The sequence below is a fragment of the Eptatretus burgeri genome, chromosome 7, assembly GCF_056783735.1.
Source record: "Eptatretus burgeri isolate ZD-2024b chromosome 7, Ebu_testis_v1, whole genome shotgun sequence".
In the NCBI taxonomy this organism is placed as follows: Eukaryota; Metazoa; Chordata; class Myxini; order Myxiniformes; family Myxinidae; genus Eptatretus; species Eptatretus burgeri.
Genome location: NC_140967.1, coordinates 1,608,036 through 1,635,030, shown reverse-complemented (window position 1 = coordinate 1,635,030; position 26,995 = coordinate 1,608,036). Strand labels below are relative to the sequence as shown.

The window sequence follows — 26,995 nt, the reverse complement described above, 5'->3', positions numbered from 1 at the left end:
AGTCCCAAAAGACCCTGAAGTCCCAAAAGTCAATGATAAGACTCCTCGGACCCTTCAAGACCCCTCCCAACTTTAAGACCATTTCAACCCCCTTTACCTTTAAGACCCTTTCAACACTTTAGACACCTTTATATCCCTTCACCCTTTTGATCCCTAGAATGTTGAGACCTAAACACCTCTTAATTCCCTTTAGACCCCGTAGACTTTTACACTATTTAGACCCCTTACAGCCTTCAGACATATTAGACAACTTCGACCCTTGGCTTTTCGAGCTTTTAGACCACTTGGATCTTTTTATGTTCCAAATAAATTTTTTAAAATATAGCGTCACCAACATTTCAAAAACTTTTGTACAAAATAAATGTTTGTATTATGACTGGTGTAAATCATGACAACACAGCAAATCTCTGTAATGACGTGTGGCAAGGAGAGCGTAGCGAGCTGATCCACATGAGTGTAAAAGAAAACACAAATTTGTAACTTCGGTTCTATGGGCCGCACGTTATAGAGCAGGTCAACAACTGACCAGAAATCACGTCGTTGCTTGTGAACTTCAATCACTCTTGTGTTGAGAGAAGAAACCTTTGGAGTAGGGGTGGGACAGGGCAGTGTTTCATTTGTAAAGGAACAGAGATAAGGGAACAAAATTATATTGATCCTTCCAAACCATCACAAATAACCTGTTATAATTTATTACCATTATTCCACATATGCTGCACTTTCCTAACATTCACATTGAATTGTGAACTTTTATATGAATAACACATCATGAGGAGGCTGTACATAGACAATCACTGTTGTTTTCACAAAACATATGTTCAGGTCAGGTCAGGTGTCATCTGTGACCTGCTACAGGTACCATATAAACCTGGACTAACCTGTTCCATGGTCGGGTTGTCGGCGACTAAACCGTCTCCCCCACTAGGTTTTCTGGTGAGGAGGGTGTTTGGATATGGGCACCCAGGAGGATTAAAAACAAAACCTGTCAAAGGGCGGAGGAGCTCCTTGTGAGCCAACGGCCATCCATATCTAGTGCCCAACTGTGTCTGCGGACGTCCTCCTGCAGTTGGGTTACTTTTTTATTCGGAGGTTGGTGGCAGGATTTGCACTCTGGCCACCGTAAAACCCTTCATTCCGCAAAACACAAAAACGCAAAAAAATCTGAAAACCCACTCCGTGGAAGGACCTCCTATGCAGCTTCCCTTCGCAGGGCAGCTCACCGGATGGCGGGATTGGGGCAAAGCCTTCGGGACCCCCAATCTTTGATGATAGGAGGGAAACTACGGGGTAACATCCCTGGGTCAGATTGCGGGAGAGTGTTGGAGTGGTGCTGAGGTGTTGTCCACCAGACGGCGGTCTCCTTGGGTTAACCTGAGGCGGTCCCTTCGGGTGGGTGCCTGGAATGTCCTATCCCTAAGAGAGGATGATCACCTGTCTCTGTTATCATCTGAGCTCAAGCGTTTGGACATCGGGATTGCAGCTCTCTCTGAGGTTCGGAGACCGGATTGCGGCGAGATAATGGTGGGTGGTTACACCTACTATTGGTCTGGTCGCTCTGATGGTTACCATACCCAAGGAGTTGCTGTAGCTGTGTCCAATAAGCTGACCCCAATGATAATTGAGGTAACACCGGTCAACGAGCGTATTATGAGATTAAGGATTCGTCACTCCTTAGGTGTCATTTCCCCGGTCTCTGTTTATGCTCCGACTGAAGCGAGTGATCTCACCGTGAAGGACACATTCTACGCCGCGCTCGAGTCTGTGGTTGATCAGTGCCCCAAACGAGATATACTTCTAGTCTTGGGGGATTTCAATGCATCGACTGGAACTGATAGGGATGGTTATGAGGTGTGTGTTGGTACCCATGGGTCAGGAACTATGAACCAGAATAGCACTAAGTTCCTTGACTCTGCAAGAAGTTATGGACTTAGGGTGGCTGGTTCATGGTTTCAGCGCCCACAAGCTCATCGCTGGACTTGGTATTCCAACGCTGGCGTTGTGGCAAAGGAGATTGACCATGTCCTCATTGACGGTCATTGGAGGATGATCCAGAACTGCAGGGTCCACCGGAGTGCTCAGTTCCTCAATACTGACCACAGGCTTGTTGTAGCAACTCTAAAGCTGCACCTTAAATCCTGGAGAATGGTACCATCCCAGCCTAGGCTGGATGCTGGCAAGCTCAGGGATGAGAGAGTAGCTGAGGAGTTTGCGAACAGGCTGAGTGGACACTTGGGGGGTCTGGGTGCTTTGGGGGTCCTGAAGAGTTGTGGAGTGCCTTCAAGACCACCGTCCTTGATGTTGCCGGTGGATGTCTTGGAACTCACTGCAGGGCAAAGAAGAATTTTGTCTCTCAAGGGACACTGGATACCATTGACCAGAGTCGCAGGGCCAGGCTGAATGGCAGAGCTGAGCTGTTCAGGGAGCTGAGGCGTAAAACTGTACGTGCACTGAGGGTGGACAAGGAGGCCTATGTGCGAGGAATCTGTGAGGGGGTAGAGCATCACCTGTGGACAGGTGATTCTCGTCCAGCTTACAGGGAAATTCGCGCATTGCGTTCATCCAAGCCCATCCCTCGGATCACTGCAGTTAGAGCAGAGGGTGGTTGGCTCTTGACAGAGCAGTCTGAAGTGAAGGCCTGCTGGGCCGGTTACTTTGAGCGGTTGTACCAGGCTGATCCCCCAGCTGTCAAGTTGGACTTCAAGGGTGTTGCAATTCCTGTTGCTGACCCTCGAATCAACTGTGGTCCACCTTCGCTTGTGGAAACACGGGCTTCGATGAAGCAGTTGAAATGGGGCAAAGCTCCAGGGATCTCTGGCATCCATGCTGAACTTCTCAAGGTTGGTGGAAATGCTGCACTCGTGTCGTTGCATGCAGTTTTGTGCTCTGCCTGGAACACAGGCATCATCCCAACTGATTGGAAGAGGGCCTTGTTGTTCCTCTCTGGAAAGGGAAGGGTGATCGCCAAGACTGCAACAACTACCGAGGGGTGACGCTGCTCTCAGTGCCGGGCAAGGTCTTTGCTCGGATAATTCTTGATAGGGTTCGCCACCATCTGCTTGAGCACCAGCGTCCAGAGCAGTCAGGCTTTACACCAAAGAGGTCAACGATTGACCGTATCCTTGCTCTTCGTGTCCTCACCGAACGCAGACGAGAGTTTCGGCAGGGACTGCTTGCAGCCTATGTTGATCTCTGTAAAGTGTTCGATTCAGTGAATCGGGATGTCTTCTGGAGGATTCTTGGTCTTCGTGGCGTGCCACCAAAACTGATCGATCTGATGTCTGAACTCTACTCTGGTACTGAGAGTGCTGTGAAGTGTGGTGGTACCATCTCTGACTTATTTCCAGTTGTTACTGGAGTTCGTCAGGGGTGCGTACTGGCCCCAACACTTTTCAGCACTTGTATGGACTGGATTTTAGGGAGGATGTCAGAGAGATCAAGCTGCGGTGCATCGTTTGGGAATGTCAAGATCTCGGACCTTGATTTTACAGATGATGCAGTCATCTTTGCGGAGACTTTCGATATCCTTTGGGGGCCCTCGAGGTGCTGAATGAGGAGTCGGAACCGCTGGGATTACGGGTTTCTTGGGTCAAAACTAAGATCCAGGCTTTCGGTGACATCTTGGATGCTGCTGTCCTGTCTGTGTCTGTTTGTGGTGAGGATGTTGAGGTCGTGGAGAGATTCACTTACCTTGGCAGTGATATTCATGTCTCTGCTGGCTGTGAGTCAGAGGTCAATAGACGTCTGGGTCGGGCCTGGGGAGTCATGGATTCACTGGATCATGGGGTGTGGCGCTGCCGGTATCTGTGCGGGAGGACGAAAGTCCGAGTCTTCAGGTCCTTGGTACTTCCAGTCTTGCTCTATGGATGCGAGACTTGGACTCTGACCAAGGATCTGAGACGGAGACTTAATTCCTTTGGTACCAGGTCTCTTTGGAGAATCCTTGGCTTCCGCTGGTCGGATTTTGTGTCCAACGAGAGGTTGCTGAGAGAGACTCGGATGAGATTTGTTCCCTGCATAGTCCGTGAGTGTCAGTTGCGGCTGTATGGACATGTGGTTCGTTTTCCTGACGCTGATCCTGCTCACCAGATTCTCTCAGCGAGGGAGTCTCATGAGTGGAGGAGGCCAGTGGGCCGACCACGTGCCTCATGGTTGCAGCAGGTTGACCATCATCTCAAGGAGATGGGGATGGGCCTGGCATCTGCCTGGGGGATGGCCAGATGGAGGACCCTGGTGTACCGGCGGAAAGTGGACGCAGCGACACGCTGTTCTGGCACATGCTTCCATACCTGACCTGATTCCCAAAATCACAATGTACCTGCCAATGTGCTGACATAATCCCTGCTCACCACATCCTCCAACAAATATATGGCCCCGAAGAGGTGTGTGTGTGTGTGTGTGTGTGTGTGTGTGTGTGTGTGTGTGTGTGTGTGTGTGTGTGTGTGTGTGTGCGTGTGTGTGCGTGCGTGCGTGCGTGCGTGCGTGCGTGCGTGCGTGCGTGCGTGCGCGTCTGATAGAATGTCACAGAATTGTGAGGAACATAAAATTAAACCAGAGTTGGTGTCAAAGCCACCCAATGCTTGCCTGTTTATACATTTATCGTTTTAAAAAGACTAGTCTAATAATATTTTTAATGAAGCATTGCAGTGGTCTGATCCAAATAATTTTAAAGCAATATATGTATTTGTATATTGTAATCAGTAAAAAATAGTGTGGTCGATAAAAACATTAGAAAGGAAATAACTTGCACCAAAAACTTTAACATTTTCACGCTCACGCTGACGCTCACCAGGGGTATCGCTATAGCTCTTTGTTCTTCGAACAGGTGAGCTAAAAACGAGAAGTGTGTGATGATTGACATTTCTTTTAGTGAGCCTTCTCCCACTGATTTGTCATTATCTTTTGGTGGAAATTCCACCGAACTGTTTGTTACACAAGAAAAAAAAACATAAAAAAAAAGTAAAAACAGAGGGTTGAAATCTCAAAAAAAACAACCAAACAAGGTGGGAATGAGACCACATTACGATTCCAGAATGCGACACCATACTCCTCTTATGGATGACCATCACAATATCTTTTGATGTTGCTCCATCACAATCCCACAACAAAAGTAAAATGTTAAAAGATGTCGTGACGGTAATACAAAAAAGGATTGTGGTGTTGTATTGTGGAATCGCAATGTGGTGTCATTCCTACCATGTTTAGTTGTTTTTTTGAGATTTCATCCCTCTATGTTTTTACATTGTTACCCTCGCCAAAGGAGAGGGTATTGCATTTGGGTTCGTTGGTCTGTCTGTCTGTCCCTTTGTTTGTCTGTCTGTTTGTGTCCTCACAGAACTTTCATGTTTTTCTCTGCAACCGCTTGTCAGATTGAGACTAAATTTTCACCATAGGTGCCACCAATGTAGAATGAAAAGTATGACATAATAGGTCAGGTGGTGTGGCAGCCATGTTAGAAAAACAGAAAAACTTTGGACCTCTATCTCTGAGACTGCAACAAGGAAAAAAATTGAAACTTGGCACATAGCAAGTGTTACGGATCTGGAAGCCTTTCGCACACAGACAGTCAGCAGTCCTCATAGCTCAGTTATTTCGATAAGTATATGTTTATAGTTAGGGCCCCATCCCCTATGTCTAACGGGAATTACATGTGTGCGCTGCCAAGTTTTTTTTATAGCTAGTTTTTTTTACAACAAATCCCCTTCACTTCTTCAAACCACCGACTCCATTTCCCACGTGATTTTGGCTGAAGGCGTGGACGGAGTCTACATCGCTTCGGATCGAGGTTCCGCTCTGAGGAAGGGCATGGAGAGTTTCCTCCAGCCAATGGGAGAAGGGGCGAGCGGGTCTGAGGCGCTCCGGCCAATGGGAGGCCAGAGTGCCAGGAACTACGACAGAGCCTCTTCGGGGGGCGGGCCTCCGAGATGCCCCGACACCCCCCCCCCCGAGACGCCCCGTCCAATCAGGAGGTTCATCTCCTCAGGCCCGACTCCGCCCCAACCAGATGAAGTGTTCGCTCCGTCCAAAAGGAAGAGTAGAGTGGTTGTCAGGACCAGAGTACTGCAGTCATCGAAGGCCTATTGCTTTTGGTCTGTCGTGGTGGCTTGGTCTCGGTCGTGGTCTGCGGTCCTTTGAGGTGGCTCCTCGTGGTGGTGGTGGCTGAGCAGCCAGGGTCGTGGGCCCGTGGATTTCTGGAAGTGGGTTCGAGCCCCACCGTGGTGGTTGGAGTCCGGTGTGACCGTCCGGTGGGAAGGTACCCGGCCAGGCTCTGTTCCCCCAGCTCACCTTCCCTCTGAGCTGAGGGGCTGAATAAAGACCCACGGGGTCCATTTTCTTTTGGGTGTGTGTGTGTGTGTGTGTGTGTATGTGTGTGTGGCGCCATTCTGTTAGGTGGAATTGTTTAAGTGGTTTCTTTAAATTGTACATTGCCTGCCTGATATTCGGATAACTCTGCTCTGTGCCCCCCTTCCTATTGTAAATAAATATCTGTTAAATGTTCCAGTTCGTTGCCTGTCGTTTCTACCATTGACCCAGCACAGTGCGTATTGAGAATTAGCGAGGCCGTGTGCCGTAAGTTGTCATTGGGACTGGTGCGGCTCTGGTAACTCCCGCTCAGTCCGCCGGACCCGAGTCGGTACATGGGACTTGGTTCGGACAGAGTCGGCCGAGGGTGTGGTTTCCCCAGTAGCTAGACAGAGGGTGTGGTTTCCCCGGTAGCTAGACGGTGTGAGTACTTAGGTAAATTGGAATTAGACAAGTGGACCCCACCTCACGCCGTCAAAATATTGGCGACCACGGTCCGCTAAGGGACCCGTGACCTTTCGGACTTATCCGAGAGTCACGACCTAAATTCCGGGATGTTCGGTGGAGACGACCCTACTGCTGCCCCTCGTGGTCGTTTATCGCCACCGAACCCAGGCCCACAACACAAGTACTCCTCATGGGGAATAAGTGTGATTTTTTATGATGTCATAGGTGCCTTATGACGTCAGAATTGCACATACAGAACGCTACATCTGATCAGCATGAAAATTTTTTGAGGGTCATTTATGGATAAAATGGTCCACAGAAAAGAAATTGACGTCATCGGTCACGTGATTCTGCAGCCATATTGTTAAAAAAAAAAAAACCTTCAAAAATCTTCTCTCAATTGGCTGAACAGATCGAGGGGAAACTTCACACAAATGTTCTCCAAGCCTTGGGTGTACAAGTTTGTTTTGGATTAATTGATAGGTGACATGGTTTGGCAGCCAGATTGGATTGAAGAGAAATATTAAATAATGTTCTCTCTGGAACCGCTTAATCAATTGACATGAAACTTCACATTTATGTTCTAGTAGTGATGGGGAATATATATTTTAAATTTAAACGATTGGCCGCATGGTCTGGCAGCCAGAATTATTATATTTTTTTGATCTGGGTTCTTTTCTTTTTTTGAATAAGGCTCACTTGACTGTGCCTAGATGGGTTTGAGGGTCGAGGAGAATCGGCTGAAATGTGCATCCTATCCAGGTTCCTCCTGATGACTTCATCTTTGCTTTTTTCTTGTTCAGGTTCCTTTTGAATACTCCAATGCAGGACTATACCTATTTGGTCTTCCATTTCATTTGAATTGAATTGAATTTATTTTAATCCCATTCTAAATTACATTGAATAACGAATAATAATAATAATAATAAAAAACAATGTCATGGGACAGTGTCAGGTGTCCGATCAAAGCGGGGTTGCATCAAAGTGGGACGTCTTGGTGCTCAGTCATCACTGCCAGCAGTTATAAAGTGACAGTTCTAAATATATCTCTAATTAATTACGTAACAGCAGTGCACAAACGCCACACAAAATACACCGTTCAAAAGAAGTCCTGGCGAGGGTCTGCAATCTCTGGTTGCTCTTTTTCTTGTTTTTCAAAAGTTTTTTTTTTACTTCTGTTGGTTTTTACTTCGGGGGATTATATGCGTCCGCAACCACATCTCAGGCATGGATGGACCGATTTTAGACGTACTTGGCAAAAAGACAACACACGACGGAATACATATGCACGTCTTTTTTTTTTTTTTGACATCAGATCCAAGATGGCTGACTGGCGGTCATTTTAGCTGGAAAAAACCCAGCGTCGAGCACGTTCTCAACCACTTCTCAGACATGCATTTACTCATCTTGTTGAAACTTGGCACACAGATAATGAATGATGGCTTACATTTATGCACGTCGTTTTTTTATTTTTGATCAGGTCCAAGGTGGCCGACAGGCGGCCATTTTAGTTGTGAAATACCCGATGTTGAACACGTCCTAAACCATTTCTCGGACATGCATTTTCCGATGTTATTCATCGGATGTTATTCAAGCTTGGCACACAGATAAAGAATGATGGCTTACATTTGTGCACGTCATTTTTTTCGAGATCAGATCCAAGATGGCCGACTGGTGGCCAATTTCTTACTTAATTGTGTCTCCAACCATTTCTCAGACAAGCCTGATCCGATTTTGTTCAAACGTAGCACACGCACAGTGCATGATGGCATACACATGCCCCCTACTTTATTTTGTGATCTGATCAAAGATGGCCAACTGTTAGACTAGCGGCCGGCCATTTCAGTTGTATCTAAATATTGGCTAGCCCTTTACCTCCATCCCGAAAAATTACTAAAACAAGAGGGGCGATGATATTTTATGTCTTTTTTTTACTTGTTTTTAATGCCATGAACAAACTTTGGTACGTACCATGTATTGAACGTTATGGTCAAGTTTCATTGAAATTGTGTGTGCCGTTCGAGAGGAGTTGCATGTGTTTGTGGACAGACAGACATATGGCGTCTGACAGACGACACGCCATCTAACAAGCTCCCCGGAACTAAGTTCCAGATGAGCGAAAAATGAAGACGTGTGCTCCGCTGGCCAATCTGAGCAAAATGAACTGAAACGTACCTGCTCGTCATGGATAGATGAGTTGCCTTTGAAGTTGCTTTCATTTGTTCTATCTCTTTGTGGGGATTGAGAGCTCTTTTGCTTCAATCCAACTAGGTTCTGTCGGTGTCTTCTCTTCAATGGCTCTGCTGGGGGAGTGGGGGATGGGAGTGTGCAGTGGGTGGGGGGAAGGACATGCATTGCTGAACCCAAACATTCTTTATGGGATCCATACATTAATTACTTCTGAAACTGATTAAAATAATTTCGGATCAGTTTCTGACTCAATTGCTTGCCAATCACAGCGTTTGACCAGAAAATTACTCAATTCCTAACAACACTAAGCGATAAAGCATTTTTAAACTCCACAAAATGCTGCATGGGGACAGCTTACACTCTTATGAGTAGCTTATCTATATATTACTAAAACTCTCATCTTGTATGTATGTATGTATGTAAGCATGCATGTATGTTCCTGAAATACAGCCAAAACGGTACAAGGTAGAACAAAAATTTTCGGCCCAACCTTACCATTCTCCTGAGGTGTGCAGTATCAAGTTTCGTTCAAATTGGGCAACGAAAAAATTATTAAAAAATCAATTCCCGATTCAGTCAAGTACTCTTCGGGATTATTTGATCAATGCAAACAACCTGAGCGGTATAGTTTGCTGGAGCTATCTTTCTTTTTTTTTTAAATGACTTTATCAACCGCTGTCACAACGGGAACCCAACGGGTTCACGGGTCATCTAGTAGCAATTATACGAGTGGGTACAATTTCTCATTTACATGATGTTATGTTGGCTTTTAAAACAATGTCTTCATTTTTGATTAAAAAAAAACACGTTACATGGAGAAACCAAGCCATAAATGTTTAAAATTAATATAGTCAATGGAGTGTGCAGGTACCATATCATGAAGGAAATCAATGAATAATGAACAATTACAGAAAAATACTCCAAAGCTTGACAAAGGTGAAGGCATGTACATTGTCCAGCCAAAAAAATTACAGACTTAACCACTCATGTTCAGAGATACATTAAACCCTCAAAAACCACGGGTTTCAACCAATTGGGGGCAACCTATTGTGTCCCGATTTCGTTATCGTGGGATTTCATATCAACCAATCGGGGTTATTGAGCTAAGATGAGTCATCGTATGCATCCCGTGCATGAAATATATATATATATATATATATATATATATATATATATATATATATATATAGACACATACACACACACACACACACACACACACACACACACACAAACACACAGACACTAATAAATGTGTGTGTGTGTGTGTGTGTGTGTGTATATGCGTGTGTGTGTCAGTGTGTGTGTCTCCTCCATAGCTCCAAAGCCATGAAACCGCGCAACCTGAAACTTTGCATGTATACTCAGGGAACTCCAAGGAAGTGCAAGAGTGGAAATTAAGTGTTTGCGTTAATTAAAACACCCCTTTGAAGATAATTAATGGACTTATTTAATTATATCCTTCATCAGGCGCCATGTTTTTTGGCCTGCTCAACTATGCCTTGACTTGGAACAGGCCGCAACAATTTCTTAATGATAAAGTTTTTCTTTTTTACTTTCCTTACTCATATTATCGAATGCCTGTTCATCATAGCTACAAATCGCTGGGTACATTGCAATGCTTATAAACGCCTGGAGACGGCAGCATTCATGGATTTATTTAATTGCTGCCAATGCCATAACCTCGAGAATCTCTTAAACTAAACCAAATTACAAAAATTAAGCTCCAGAATTGAACTTAGCAGCAGTTCTGACTGCTAAAAAAAAGTGTTTATTTGTGTAATTCGGACATCGCAATATCCATATATCCAAACTATCACTTGCCAAGCCAGCCGTCCTCATCAACCATTTAATTGGAGTGCTTGCTTGAGTGCTTAAGCCGCTTGCCGAGTGCCCAACAGTCGATGGCAGTAAAGTTTGTGTCCCAATCGGGATGTACAGTCAGCAGTTGCTCCAAGGTAGAAGTCCATCTCTGAGTGTATTTGGATCTGTAATTTAGGGACCCTCCGTGGGTGTGTATGTATGCCTACATGCTTGGTTGCGCGGGTGCTGTGGTGATAGAGTTTCATCCCGTATCTTGAAGGTATTAACTTTTAACCTCAGCAGTGAATGAGTGATCATGTTTTCCTTTGTCCTTGTAACTTTCGGAAGCAAGTGGTTATTTTATATGACTTGGAGTGCTTTACAAAGGTTATATGTTTTCTCTGTGAGTTTCAAAGGAAAAATCGATTTCATTTGATAACACTCAATTTCCGATCTGTTCGCCATATTAAAGTGTTTTCTCAATTACAGAGCAAATTTTTTTCCACCTGTCAAACGACGAGTGTGTGTGTGTGTGTGTGTGTGTGTGTGTGTGTGTGTGTGTGTGTGTGTGTGTGTGTGTGTGTGTGTGTGTGTGTTGTTCATCAAGTAAAACATTCTCTGTTAACTCCCCTACCCCCACTCGACCCATATATCTCTCTATCTCTATATCTCTATATCTCTATATCTCTATATCTCTATATCTCTATATCTCTATATCTCTATATCTCTATATCTCTATATCTCTCTCTCTCTCTCTCTCTCTCTCTCTCTCTCTCTCTCTCTCTCTCTCTCTCTCTCTCTCTCTCTCTCTCTCTCTCTCTCTCTCTCTCTCTCTCTCTCTCTCTCCTCCGAATGGTGGTTATGCCCGGATGGTGGTTATCTCAGCACATATCCTGATGGTGGTTATCTCCTTACATGTCTGGCCGATGGTTATCGAAAGATGGACGCTCCCCTCACACTGTCTTCCCTTGCCCTCTATTCACACTGCATTCCCTTCCCCCACCCCTCCTCAGCCCCCCTTCTTCCTCACCCCCACCCCTCCTCAGTCTCCCTACCTCCTCGCTCCTCCACCCCTCTTTCTCCCCCCTCCCCTCCACCTCCTTAGTATACCCGTCATCCAGACGGTGTTTATCTCTTGACATGTCTGGACAGCGGTTATGTACAGACAGACCCACCCCTCATGTTGCCTTTCCTTGCCCTCCCCTCACACTGCCTTCCATTTCCACACCCCTCCTCACTCCCTCCTTTCTAGCTCCCCCTCCTTCCTCAATCCCCCAACTCTCCTCGCTTCCCCTCCTTCCTCGTTCCCCCACCCCACCTCTATCTCCCTCCACGCTCAACCTTCCTCCTTGTTCCACTTCCCTCATCTCTACTTACTCTCCCACTCCTCACCCTACCCTCCCTCCTCTCCCCTCATTCTTGCTCCCCCACCCCCTTACTATCCTTGTCAGCAAAGTGATGGGTTGTCTCAATTGTTTATGTCTGGACAGTGTTTATCTTTGAACCTGTCCAGGCCGTGTCTTATTTGTCTCCAGACGATGTTTGCCTCCAGTATTTATCTCCGCACGTGTCCGGGCGGTGTTTGTCTCAGGTTGGCTTGTCTCCAGACGCATCCGGTGGGTTTTGTGTCTGGGCGGTGTTTGTCTCCAGATGTGTCTGGGTGGTGTTTATGTCCGGACGGAAGTTTGTTTCCAGACGTGTCCGGGCGGTGTTTGTCTTCGGACATGTCCAGGCGGTATTTATCTCCAGGCGGGATAGTATGACAGGTAGAAAATTGATTTCAGACATTATTTTGTTTCCATCTTCACTGTTATTCCATGTAGAATCACTTTGATGAAACAGTATGAATCATAGTTAACGCTTCACCGCACGTCTGCCTTCTCTTCCCCTCCACTCATGCTGCCTTGCCTTCTCCTCTCCTCACACTGCCTTCCCTTCCCCTCCACTCATGTTGCCTTGCCTTCTCCTCCCCTCACACTGCCTTCCCTTCCCCTATCATTATGCTGCCTTCTCTCTCTCCTCTCCTCATGCTGCCTTCCCTTTGCCATCCTCACTCCTCCACCCCTCTTTGCTCCCCACCCTCACTCTCCCTCCTCTCCTCTTTCTCCCCGCCCCTCTCCCCCACCCTATCTCTCTCCCATCTCTTCCTCTCACTCCCCTCTCTAAGTATTCCCATCAGCGAAGCGACAGGTGGTATTACCGAATTTCCTCGTGTGTGTGTGTGTGTGTGTGTGTGTGTGTGTGTGTGTGTGTGTGTGTGTGTGTGTGTGTGTGTGTTTGGTAATGGGACATGTGGAGAAGGAGGGGGTAGTGGAGGATTGAATGAAATGGGGTATGTTAAAACAGCACATTAATACAGCATGTGGAAACCACCGGGAGATGTCCATGGGGGTGGAGAGGGGAGGGGGTTTGGGAGGAGGTAAGCATGAGGGGAGGTGGAGGGAAGGCAGCGTAAGGGCAAGGGAAGGTAAGGCAGCATGAGTGGAAGATAATGCGGTATGAGAGGAAGGGAAGGGAAGGCAGAGCAAGAAGAGGGGAAGGCAGTGTGTTAGCGGGGAAGGGAAGGGAGATAAAACACACCAAAAGAGCAACATTTTCTTTTTAACTGCCGTTTTTAAAACCCATGCTATCTACCTGGCAAAGGCCTGTAGCTACCTGTATGCATACATGCTCGCACATGCAGCCACCTTTGGACCCCTCCAGTTGGCTCACTCCAAATCTGATTCGTACATGTTACAGTCCCCTCAACAGAGGGGGGGGGGGAGGAATCAGGGGGAGGAAAAAAAGGCGCGGCTGGTATCACGAGCCATGCTTGCGCACTGCACGTCGACATCCAATGAGGGACGTGGTATCAGTGGGAGGGGGAGGGTGTGAGAGAGAGGGACAGGGGTGGAAGAGAGATGGAAGGGAGAGGAAAGGGGGGGAGAGGGGAGGGGTCAGAGAGAGAGAGGGATGAGCAAGAGGGAGAGGGGTGGAAGAGAGGAGAGAGGGGAGGGAAGACTGTGGAGGGGGAGAGGGAGGGGGAGAGGGAGGGGGAGAGGGAGGGGAGAGGGAGGGGGATTCTGGCAGATGTGTTACCCAGTTTAATGTCCATCCAAGAGACGGCATGCACATTGATGAATCACCCTGCCTGTGAAACATGGGGATGACAGTTTATAGCTGGGTCAGGATTCAAACCCAGGCTCGACAGCTGAGAGTGAGCATGCGTACCTCTTGGCTATCCTGCCGTGATGTGGCGATTCATTTGTTTGTAACTGAAAACATTTTTTTTCTCATTGTAATCATCTGATTTGTTTTGCCTTCTTAATGAGAGAGATTTCCACATGAACAACTGATCGATGGTATCGCCATGGAAGCTTGTAGAGATCAGAGCTTGAAGAGTGCTCCAAGCAAACACTCCAACAACACGAACAAACTTTTAAAGATGAAACATTTAATTTTTTTCAAATGAATTTATCTATATCTAAGTGATGGGTTATATAATGAAAGAATATCGTACAAAAAGGGGAAACATCTTGTAAAATAAAGTTGCACATTTTTAGCGAGCCAGGCAACACCCGACGCACTGCAGAACAATGCGGAGCCAACACAGATGAGTAGCCTCTAAACTTTGTTCACATCGATCAATGTACAGTATTCAGTGAGAGTGTGAATATTGTAGAGTGCTCGCCAAGTGGCTGATGCACTCAAGGAAGTACTCCGACAAAACGGTTGATAAGGAATGGCTGGCTTGGCAAGTGATTAGCGATCACTGATCTGTCATATTAAACACCTCTCGGAGACGCCCGAAATGTGAAACTACGTCCGAATTGGACGCATGAACACTTTTTTCGCATTCAGAAACGCTGCTATGTTTAATTCTGAGCTTAAATTTTGAAATTCGGTTTGTTTAAGAGATTCTCGAGGTTATGGCATGTGCGGAAATTAAATAAAGCCATGAATGCTGGCGTCTCTGGGTGGTTATAAGCTGGCGTCTCTGGGTGGTCTGGGTGGTGCAATGTATCCAGCGATTCATAGCTTTGATGATCAGGCATTCGATGATATAAGTGAGGAAAGTGGAAAAAAAATTAGCGTTAAGAAATCGTTGTGAGTGAGTGACATGGTATGGTGAAGTGAGCGATATGGTAAGGTCCGAGTGAGCGATTATGGTAAGGTCCGAATGAGTGACATGGTAAGGAGAGGTGAGCGATATGGTGAGGTCCATGTGAGTGACGTGGTAAGGTCCGAGTGAACAACATGGTAAGGTGAAGTGAACGATGAGGTATTACGTATGAAGTTGTCACCTGCACTATGTTAGTGTCGATTCACGGGCCAAAAAAAGTGTAAAATAATTTTATAAAAGACGTCAACGCATGTGCCTTCCATTGAATACTTATATTCCTCGATTTTGACCCCAATTTCAGTTCCATTGCAGCTTATAACAAAGCCATGATTGCCTCCATTCGAGGTATGTCGCCTTTTGTGTAAAATCATAAAAATGACGTGGTGTGAAGTAATCTCCTAAAATGTGTCATTGCGTATGACGTCATTGACTTCACTTGAATCCTTCTATTCCACAACATGGTGTAAAATAATTTTATTTGTTTGAGTCCGGAGGGATGGAGGTGGGGTAGGAGGAGGGAGGGGTGGAGTGGGAGTCTGGAGGGGGAGGGGGTGTGAGGAGATAGGATGTGGGAGGGGAAGAGATGGGGTAGGAGTCTGGGGGGGAGGGGTGGGGTGGGAATCTGGAGGGAGGGGTGGGAGTCCGGAGGGAGGGACTGTGGGGTGGTGTGGGAGGAGGGATCCGGCATTGCCGGGCACCTTTGCTGGTATTAAACATAATAGGCTGGAAGGTAAGAATGCTGTGATAGTTTGACTGCATCAAAGCCAACCCATAGCCTCCAATCCATGAGGACCTACCGAACCTAACGTAAATGCAATGAAGTCACACAAACCTTTCTGGGGCTCTGTAAATGTTTTGAGTGATGCGGGGTTTGACACAAAGGACAAGGGGCACAATCTCTGGACAGAAAACAACATTGCGGAGAAAGACCTGGTGAGTGATCCGACGGAAGAGCCTCCAGGTTTTGACCTCCCCCAGAAACAGTGCTCCACGCTCAACAGGATCCATACTCTCCGTGCTAGGACATCACCCCACCTCCACAAATGAAATTTCAAAGACAGCCGAGTATGTGACTCTGGTCACCCAGATCAGACGATTCATCACATTGTGAACAAGTGTCACCTACGGAAATCTGATGGAGGATTTTGGGCGATCGACCTCACAACAGACAGTGCTGTGACTTGGCTGTCCAACTTTTATGATATGCAAGATTAGATTAGCTAAATATAACCTCTCAATCACAACAGCCGAGTCAAAGACAGCTGGCTGTGCATAGTAGGTATCCAAGGACGAAAAGCAGTTGTTTAGTTCTGCACCACCTGCTGCAGGAAAACTTCAAGAAAAATGATTTTTTGTGAGAGATCTGGATCTACCCAAAGTGCAATTGACAACTGCAATTCCAGTCGTGATGCTTTTCACCTGTTCTTGAACCATCAAATTCTATTGCTCGTCATGCACGACATCAATCATGAAGGTAACTGGCAATGGATGGAAATCGACAAAATTGTTGCTTTCATGGGATTTTGTCTTTTACCTGGGGTTTCAGAGGCTAAATTCCCTTATTATTGAGGAGCTTTAAAGTTTGCATCAACTGCAAGTGACGGCCTTTTCTCTGACTTGAAAAGATTTTACGTTTTGATGACACAGTTACACATCAAGAACGATGGTTTGAAGAAAAGTTGGTACTACTCGGCAAAATTTGGAATGTCTTTCCTCGGAACTGTCGAGCCAAGTACAAGTCTCGCAAGTTTGTTACGGTTGATGAACAGCTTGTGCAGTCTGGTGCCAGCTTAGTGGTTAGGGTGGCTCGCTTGTGATCCTAGGGTCCTGAGTTCAAGCCCCATTGGCTGCTGAATTGACACCAGGTGGGGTCGACTCAGCATGTAATCCTTCCGAAGTCAGCGACATGAGTACCAGTATAGTGGTAGAGGGGCACGGCATCAGCGGCACAGCCACGCTCCAAGAAATGATAACTACCTGGCAGCCAAGCTGCCATACGCAAGAACAGAACAGAACGGAACAGCTTGTATCATTTCGAGGAAGATACCCAGAAGTGAATTGCACCAAAAAAACATGAGGCAGACAGCCACAGGTTGGTCAAGGAGAAAGAGTTGTTCCAAGGTTTACACAGCCATTGACTGGATCATGTTGAAATGATATAAGACGACTGTTTGTTTGTGTTTTTCAACAATGTTTCAGAATGTAATGAAAAAATATAATCAATAAATCAATCATACCAGTGCCAACTGTTCCTGACACATCTGTTCATGAAAAATGACATGCGCCCACTGTCCAAATTTTGTATTTCGAGAATGTGATAATGCTAACACCTTCTCTGAGTAAAAATAAAAATAAATACGAACAATTGAAACTCTCAAAAGAAGATGCAAGCCGAACAGAGAGCCTGTTGGTTTAATGTCCGAGATTTCAAGATGTTGTTGCAAGCATGGTGTGTACATGCTTACAGGCACACATGCATGCATATGGGCAAACACACACCCAACACTGCGCACACGATGCACACATGTGAGAACGTATTAGAATATATTGTTAATAGTAAATGGTGCAGGTGATTTAAAGAAGCTGAGCGAAAGGAGCAAATAAAAAAAGCATGTGAAACTGCCAGGACTCACCCTGATCCTGGACCTTTTGTGGGCATGGTCTCGTGGTGTCAGTGGGTGAAAGAAGCTGGCAAGGAGGAAAAGCAGAAAGAGGACGAGGAGACTCAAACTGAGAGCATCCTGTTATAACAGCCTCAGCTGCTGGGATAAGACGCTGCCGCTCACCCTGACTCAGTTCACCTTCGCTTAGCATCATTCCCTCTCCCTGGGAACTATGTACCTGAGAATGGCGTGGATATATAGAAAGAGGAGTGGGTAAACACAGGTGAGTTTTATACCTGACACCAGCAGTACACAGTTCCACACTGTATTGGGAGGACATAAACATTCCTTTTCTACACACTTGTATCACGCGGAGCAAATATTCATGAACCGTGGGATTGTAAAAACCAGCACATTTCGTTCAGAATCACACACTTAATAATGAAACCACAAGTGGTACATGAAGATGTTGTAATGGTAGACCATGTGCTGGACATGTGGTGGTCATGTGGTCAAATCTTCCATCCGGACGATCATCAATTTAGCAACGGATTGTCCTCAGAGATGCCATCCGCAGGGAAAGCCAAACAAGTCTGTTCTTCGGTTTCTGAAGGACAGAACCTCAAAGTGGATCTGCTGCATATGGTAATTTCCCTGTTTATAAAAGGATTTGGGGCCGAGCGATGTACCCCGGGGAAACGTATGGTGATTTTACAATCTCCTCGCGGAGGGTTTGCGCCGTCTCCAATGGCTGCGAATTTAACTCACGCCACAGTTATAATTTCCAAATTGCAAAACGTGCACCAGGCCAATACTCCAGTGGTGAGAAACAGGTTTAAGGAATAATAAAAAAACAAGGAATGAGGGATAGGAAAAACAAAAAGATGCACACATATTAAATTATTATCGTGACAGCTTACACGATATCTTAATCATTGACACCACGAAGATTCAGACAGGCAGAGGTCACAAGACAATGAAAGAAAGAACCTGATCCCCACATGCTGCCTGTGTTGAGGGAGCGTGAGATGGCGAGTTTTTGGCAGGAAGAGATGTGTCTGGCTGTGTTGTGTCTGTGCTCCGTAGCTTCGTAACACATGAGCATTTGTCTGGCACTACTGAGTCCTGTCTCTCTCCAGAACTGAAGAGTCCACTTGCTGGACTCCATGTGATCTCTCTGGCACAACTAATCTATGCTTTGAGCTGCTGCTCTCCACTCTCTGCTCCCTCAACCAACTCAACTAACTACTCAGTCCCGAATGCTCATTCTGTCCATGCCACTGAGCTTTTCTTTCCTCGTGACCATGCACCGATTGGTTCTCCACTGGCCTGTTGGAGCATTTGGCCACACCCGCAGTTGTGAATGGTTTCTGGCAGGTCGAGCAGTTATCAACATGGCTGTAGTTCTTACATGGTTGCATGGTTGCAAGACAGTGCTTGTGCTGTCCTGTGAAGGTGAGGGAAGGGATTTTGCTGCGGGGTACAGAGCAGGTGAAAGTTCAGTTCACTTGAAAGAGACACAGATTACGTGGAGAATGATTTAAAAACTTAATGAGGGGTAAGAGTGGGGAAGCTTGGAAAAACATTATGGTGGTGAGGGGGTCTTGATTATCAACTCCGAAACAAACTTCGACACATGCTCTATCGTTTTACACAGAAACCACACACTTATGCTGAACATGTATTAGTGGTATAACTCGTCTATATTACACCCGTTATCACCTATTCACGTCCCGTAACAACATATTATAAAACACTCCAATCTCTTCTCACCACCTCACCACTGGACAGTAATTATGCAAATAACAAAACCAGTAATAAAGTTGTCATGTGGTTTGTGTAGTTGGTTGTAATGTCCTTTCCTGGGTGTTGTAAGGCAAAACGGAACCCACCTCGGGCCAAAAGGACTCACATTCTTGTTATTAGGATTACACTTTGTGTGTCAGTTAAGTTTTGAGCTTGCAGCACTGGATCATGTTCCCGAAGAGACAGGGAAGGGCATTGTAGTTTACGCACAGTAGTATGTGTGTGTGTGTGTGTGTGTGTGTGTGTGTGTGTGTGTGTGTGTGTGTGTGTGTGTGTGTGTGTGTGTGCGCGCGTGCGCGTGCGTGCGCGTGCGCGCGCGCACACGCGCTGTTGGTTGTTCTCTCCATTTGCGGGTTAGAAGAGATGGAATGAAGTCCATCCAGGACTCAAAGTATCCACCTTCACTTCGATAAGGGATCACAGTTCACGGACCACGCTGTTTAACTTTGTTGTTCAGAGTTTTGTTGTGAGGGCTTTTTTTCAGGATCGGCACTGAACCCCAAACTGCCTCCAATTGTAGTTCGTTTGTGGTAATATTTCCGGGGATCATTTCCAAAATCTCAGTGAGGTTTTTCTTTATTATTCCTGTTTTTTTCCAATTATCACTTGTGGTGCAATTTCAATGCTCTTCAGCTTCCAAGATCTTTTGATCTCATTTTGAGGTCCTGGTATTTGGTATGCCTGGGTTGGCTTATAGGTTAGGGTGGTGGGCTTGGGATCCTGGGGTCCTGAGTTGAAATCCTGCTCAGCTGTTGAATTAATACCAGGTGGCGTTGACTCAGCCTGAAATCCTTCTGAGGTTGGCAAAGTGTTTACCAGCTTGCTGGGATGATTGAGCCATTCGAGTATCCTGTGTCGGAATGGCGACCCGTCCAGGATTGTGCCCAACAGCCCCAGGAGACTGCTTCGGCAGCACCAACGCTCAGCACAGAGTATGGTCCCATTGTATGGATGGTATTTGGTCATTTTCTTGATTTCTGCATTATTAAGCCAAAATCACTGGGTACTGATATCTCAATCAGCAATGCTGTCTTTTCCTTTTTCTTCCTGAGAACGATGTCCGGTAACGAGGCTCTGTTTTCTATGTTCACGCTCGATGGGATCATCAGGTCGTGCGTGAGCATGATGTCATTATTTTCAATGACTGCCCTTGGTTGGTGTTTTCATGAGGTTTCTGGAACTGGGATGTTGAATTTTTTTGCAGATATGACAATGAATCACTTTGCACACTTTTTTGTGTGCAAGTTGTGTCTAAAGTTGTTCTGAGAATAGTTTTTTGCATCCCGAAAGCAGGTGACTAGTACTTTCGGTTTCTGCCTTGCAGAACCTACGCTTGTCTGTCTGGCTCAGTCCCGTCATCTTTTTAAACCAATTGGTGTGGTGTCCTTGATCTTGGCCCTTTTTAATGATTCATTCTCTGTCCCAGTTGAGCTGACCTCTTCTTAGCCATTCCAATGGGACTTCTTTGTTGATCCCAACTCAGTCCAATTGTTTTTTTGTACTTTCCTGCTCTTTTGTCATTCTCCCAGTTGTTGGTGTATATTTGTTGTTATTTCTTTTCATGTATTTATTTTGTCTTTTTTGGAATTGTTCTGGCTGTATTTGTTGCTTTTTCATTTTCCTGTGCGGCATCTTCTATTCACACCTGTTTTTGGAAATTCCTTGCAAGGTGAGTTCGGGATTCTTTTTCAGGTTTGTTGTGTTCCTGTTTATTTACAAATTGAATCCGATAGTCTGTTGAGAACTTCATATACTCAGCTCGTCTGACACTCATCGCTCTGTGCAACTGGTTGAGTTCCATCAGGCTGCTCCCCTCCCTTTCGTCACCAACCTCCTTAACAAAAAAAGTAACCCAACTGCAGGAAGATGTCCGAAGGCACAGTTGGGCACCAGATATGGATGATTGTTGGCTCAGAAGGAGTTCACCACCTTCTGACAGGTTTTTGGTTTTATTCCTGCTGGGTGTCCATATACATCCACCCTCCTCACCAGGGAACCTTGTGGGGAAGATGGTTTAGTCGTCAACAACCCGACCATGAAACAGGCGAGTACAGGTTTACATGATACCCGTAACAATTCACAGATCGAATCTGGCCCGACCTGATTGTCGAAGCCTGTGCTATTATTATCATCTCATGGACATTTGCTCCATCCTTTTAAATGCTAAGTATCAAGCAAGAAAGCAGCATGTACTGTTTTGGAACATTTGATGTGATTCGGCCAGGCTTTGAACTGCCAAACTCCCAGACTTAAGAGTGGATGCTCCAACCGTTACGCCACCAAATCTGATTGGTATTTGCACATTGGTTCATTGTAATTAACTTGTGACAATGATTTTATTTTTCCATTCGACCAAAACATTAACTTTCTGTCACAGAGTTGGAGAATATAGAAACAGCAATTTACATTGTGCAAGTTACCCTAATTAGGCCGACTCATAAAAAAGATACCTCGGGATATTTTCAATCCATCTGACTGCAGACAAGAAAAACGGCTTTAAATCCCCTCAGTATGGTGTACACTCGAATTAGTGGGGCAGCAGAGCAAACTCGTTGTGTATTTTGTGATAAAAGAACAAAATTTGGCACAGAGATAGACAAATATAAATTAATCAGATCTGGATATTGTGGCATTGCAGATTTGACCCCTGATGACCGTGGCAGCCATCTTACAAAATGGCTGCCAAGTGATTATGGTAACTTTGAGGAACTGCTTAATTCAGAAGAAGTAGATGGTTTCAGTGGTGTAATTGGACAATGACAGTTCCAAGGAAATTATTATTAATCATTGGTAACCAGCCATTGCACGATATGGGATTATAACATGGATATTTTGGTGACACAGTGGTGTAGAAATGTAATTTTCTGTGATGAAATAACCTTGTTTTATTGATGACAGACCAAGACCACCAAGCCAGTTAGCTGACCTGCCATGATGACCTTGAAGAGCATAATCAGATGAGGTGTGTCAAAATTATCAAAGCAAAGAAAAATGAAAGTATTTTGTGCTTACATTTCTATTAACCCGTGTCAAAGTGTCGGCCTAAATCATGAGTGTAAAGTATAAATGAAGATGGTGGAACAGATCAATAATATTGTTACAGCTTCGGGTACCGAGACACCAGTTTGTTACTCAGGGGGTTTAATCCCCGTTTGTCCTCGGAAGGGCTGGTCCTGGGGCCACCGCTTACAATTAACGTTGTGGTACGGTGGGTTGCTTTAGAACCACAAACGCCACCCAGTTCACCACGAGTTCCAGTGTCTGCCGTCTAATTATTCTGTTTAATGAGAGGTCACATGGTTACCTGAATGGGGAGCGCGCCCTCGGCAAAGCGCCAATCTTATCTTGATTAGATCTTAATAAGGGCAGCCGAGCGTGTCGTGAACTATGACAGGTCAAGTCGTGTGGTAATTACCTCCCAGTCTATTTGGGTTCGGACAATGCTGTATCAACGGAAGGAAAGGACAAGCACGGACAGGTTGGAACGTCAACAAGCTATTTATTTATCAGAAAATAAATAAATAAAAAGAACTTTTTATTTCCGTGAGGTAAAAATAAATAAATTCCAAATCAATCAAAATTATAGGAAAAGAGACAGAGAGCAGATGCTTATCGGGGATTGACTTACTTAACAACTAAACAGAGACAAGGGTACCCAGCAGATCATTTGGGGCGAGGGGGGGGGGGAGGAAGAATCGTCTCTCTCATCAAACAAAAGTCGTCCGTTAAACGAAAACGTTCTGAAATTTGTGAGCGTGCCTTGTCCGTCACCAGCACCCAGCCTTGCCGTGCACCCACTCGCCAACAGCCTTGAACGCCAGTCGACATCACCCCCAAGAAACAGGTACGCCAAGGGCGACCGTCTGACTGGAACCGACGAAGCAGCCATCTGACTGGCACGATGAAGCAACCAACCGTCTGACTGGCACGGCGTGCGTAACCGTCTGACTTGAAATGACGAAACGCTCTCAAAGCTGTCAGAGCCAGAACCAGCTATCACCAACTGACTGACAAACTGTGTCGTTGTCGGCTGACCCGTGCCTCACTCGTTGTCGACTGACCCGCATGCGCACACCGCATACCACTCACGCCAAGAACGGACCTCTCTTTCTTTTTATAGGCGGCCTATCTCGGCGGCACAGACTCCCCCCAAATTCAACTCACTCCACTGACGCACCGTTACCGTGACAACCCGCGGCTTACGAGGCCATGCCTATGGTGCTGGGCGAGCAAAAAGCAGCCATTTGTCAGAATTACCGAGCAGAAACGTGAAGCGCTCATAAAACGTCAACAACAATTATTACCTCACTGTTTAGCCCGACATGAACAGGAGCCAGCCAGCGCCCATAGAGCGGCGGAACAGGGTGTCGAACGTCGATGGATAAAGGTGGGTCTCGGCATCCGTGAAAGAAACAGGGGAAGGCAGGCGTTGGCGCTGGCGAAAGAAACGCCATGCATGAATGTGACTATCGTCGAGAGAAAACGCTTCCCATAAGAGAGGGGATCTATTCTCTACCCTTCTCAACGAATCACATTTAGAATCCCACCAGACATGGGGATGGGTCTATCCTGGACATGCATTTAGGGAAATAACTATCCGAGGACCTGGATGTTGGTATGCATTCGGCGGATCGGATTCTGAAATCCGTAACAATATATACTGTTACGAATCTGGAACCCATCACACACAACAGCTAGAGTCCTTATAGATCAATTATATCGGCAAGTATGTGTTTCTAGTTTGGGTCCCATCCCTTGTTTAATGGGTAATTAAGTGTACGTGCACTGCGAAGTTGTTTTATAGTCAGGTCTTTAAATCCTTAGATCCGACAAACCAACCACCCTGCCATTCCCATTCACAACTCCTCCACTGAACAAGCGCTTTACCAGGCTCCCCTTACTGTTCAGTTGGAGTTTTCACAGCGCATCAACACACCTGATCCCTGTCCAATCAGGAGCGAACAGCGCGTCAACACACCTGATCCCTGTCCAATCAGGAGCGAACAGCGTGTCAACACACCTGATCCCTGTCCAACCAAGCATGCACAGAGCGTTCGACACCGAGGCTCCGCCCCACTCAGGGAGTGGATAAAAAGACCAGGCTCCCTTTGGAGGTTCATTCGTGTTCATGCTCGTGTTGGCGGCGGAGCCTGGTTGTGTGTCGGAGCCTGAGGAGAATCACTTGTTTCGCCTGCCTCGCCGCCTCCTCCCTTGTTTTTGCCGTCCGGATCGTGCTTGCGTCTGCCGCTCCACTCCTGGTGCCTTCGTCCTTGACGCCACGTGAAAGCTGCGGGTTTGAGTCCCGCCACTGAGCCAGATCGTCGAAGACCGCACGTGGCGGACAGGTCCAAGCACAGGCTATGGCCTCCAGCTCACCTTTCCTCGAGCTGGAAGCCTTCAATAAAGACCCGACGTGGTCCGTTTCTTTTGGCTGTGTGTCTGTGTGTGGGCCCCGTCTCTTACGTAGAATTGTTCAGTGCTTTTTCTCACTGTATATTGCCTGCCTGATATTGGGATAACTCTGCCATTACGTGCCTCCTGCCCCGATTATTATTGTAATAAATTTCCCTATTGTTGAATGTTCCAGCTCGTTCCCTGTCATTTGTTTTATTGGTTTAGCACGGTGCATGTTGAGGAATAGCGAGGCAGTAAATTGTTCATTTGGACCGACGGGCCTTGGTAACCATCCGCTCGGGTTACACAAGGTTCGGGCATGGTAACGGCTCGTTCCGCTCGAGGTCTGTCGAGGGTGTGAATTCCCCGGTAGCTTTTCCGCGTGGGTAATTAGGCATATTGAAGTTTGGCAATTAACCCTACCCCACGCGGTCGAATTATTGGCGATTCATGGTCCTGTAACGGACCCGTGCCTTTCGGACTTATCCGAGGGTCACGACCTAAATTCCGGTGTGTTCGGTGGAGCCGACTCTACTGCTCCCTCTGGCGGTCGTGCTCGCCACCGATACCCGGCCCACAACAATACCACATAATTGGAAATGTTAAAGTATACATTGTGGATAAAGGCAACTGAAATTAAATAAGTATTGTGGTTACTGTGTGAAAGGGCACTTGTGCAGACTGGCAGGCTCAAGGAATGTGGTGTTTTGGCTAATGTGTCCCAACTGCATTCCCACATTAAAGAGGAATGGACTGGGAGAAAGTGTTATTATGGAGAGAGTCTTTGAAGACTCCAAGACATGCAGACCCCTCGACGCCAGGCCTCAGAGTGACCTTGTGTTAGACACAATATAAGGCGGGCAGAGAGCTATACAAGCAGAGAGGAAGGCAACACGGTGTAATCAGAGAGAAGCTACAGCTGGTTGCACGGTACGCCCAAACTGAAGTTCATTTTAAAAACCGAGCTTCAACAGCAATGAGGGTGCTGAGAGTGGCACATTGACCACAGTCCTGACTCTCGAACCAGCTGCATCTTTGCGACTCTCAACCACAGTCCAGACTGCCCCCAGATGGTCTGTTAAGTCATTGCAACCACCGGTGACCATTTCGTAAGATGGTTTCCATGGCTGTCAGAGGCCAAATCTGTGATGTCCCAATATCCAGATTTGTTACTAATATATTAGTCTATCTCCATGCCAAATGTGGTGCTTTTATCACAAAATGCACAATTGTTGTGAATTATTTGGCTGTGGGGCCCCAATGAATGCAACCCTTATTGGGACACACCAGAATGGTGCATTCAAACAGATATGACCCCTTGGGGGATCTAATGTGGGGTCAGACAGCATGAAGGCAAACATGCTGGAAAATGATCGCAAACTTGTCACACCTTGTATTTAACTCAGCCCACGGAGATTCTGAGCATGTGGGAAAACATCTCCTTCCTTCTTTCTTTCGTCTTCTTTGAGGCGATGATGATAACTGCTCATGCAGCGATGGAAGGCTTCAATCCCTCACACATCCTTCCTGGTACCTCCAGACAATCATTCCCATCACTATATTATTGATGTTTCACAAACTTTCATATTGTGCAACTGTTATCAGAGCGCAAAAATAATGTATCCATTTGCTTTCAACCAATATGTCAGGCTAGTAAAACTTCACATGTGCTTGTAAAGCTCATTAGTTATTATGGTTACTTCCTGGCTTACTTACATTTCCTTTGTTTCATTGAAATAGATAACCTGTACACATAAAGTCCAAGACTGCTCGACTCACTGTGTGAGATATGGGTGGCAACAATTCCAGAAGCTGAAGAAATACCACTTGCACACACGCATGCACACACATGGAGGACAAAGGTCTCACCTGCAGCCAACCAGAAGTGGTTTGCTGGTGAACAACTGAATCATTCCTTTTTGACATTAGAATCTGAACAGGGTCTCTCAATCCTCTGTTGGAACTCTGGTAGAGAACCTGCCCCTCACTCGGTGGATCGTAATCCTGCAGAAAAAGAAACCGGTGAAAAAGGCATGATCGACATGAATAATGACCAACATCTACATTGTCTTAATGAGTCAAACGTGAGCTACTTACTGCTAGTAAGTACAAGGACAACCCAGGAACTTAGACAGAGGAGGAGGCCATTTCCCCCATTATGCCCACACACTATGAAAACCACATTTAAAATTTCTTTATACAAGGCTGAGAATGGAGCTGCCACTCAATCAGACACATGGGCATACGAACGAGGCAAACACTTTACACAGCCACTGAGCTTGGGGGACGTGCCCTCACTTCCTGGGATACTCTGGGTACCAGCGATGTCACACCAACGGTGCCGCCTTTC

At 46.2% G+C, this 26,995-nt stretch overlaps 2 protein-coding genes across 15 annotated transcripts in view; one reads left to right on the top strand and one right to left on the bottom strand.

Moving 5' to 3' along the window:
- KIAA0586 (KIAA0586 ortholog) overlaps positions 1-26,995 on the bottom strand; it is a 389,421-nt gene that overhangs the window by 8,223 nt on the left and 354,203 nt on the right. For 8 of the 14 annotated variants that reach the window (XM_085887220.1, XM_085887212.1, XM_085887217.1 and 5 more), the window contains 4 exons: positions 26,515-26,649; positions 17,476-17,683; positions 8,923-9,050; positions 527-582 (listed from right to left, as the gene is read on the bottom strand). In XM_085887220.1, coding sequence (XP_085743346.1) covers positions 527-582; positions 8,923-9,050; positions 17,476-17,683; positions 26,515-26,649 — 527 coding nt within the window. Of the gene's footprint in view, positions 1-526; positions 583-4,786; positions 4,828-8,922; positions 9,051-17,475; positions 17,684-26,035; positions 26,180-26,513; positions 26,650-26,995 lie in introns of those variants that run through there. The other 6 variants (XR_015059775.1, XM_085887216.1, XM_085887218.1 and 3 more) reach the window with 6 other exon arrangements.
- Positions 20,389-26,995, top strand: part of LOC147022546 (uncharacterized) — a 28,298-nt gene continuing 21,691 nt past the window's right edge. Inside the window, exon 1 of the mRNA XM_085887225.1 lies at positions 20,389-22,213. The gene's annotated coding sequence lies outside the window, so the exon portion shown is untranslated. The remainder of the gene's footprint in view (positions 22,214-26,995) is intronic.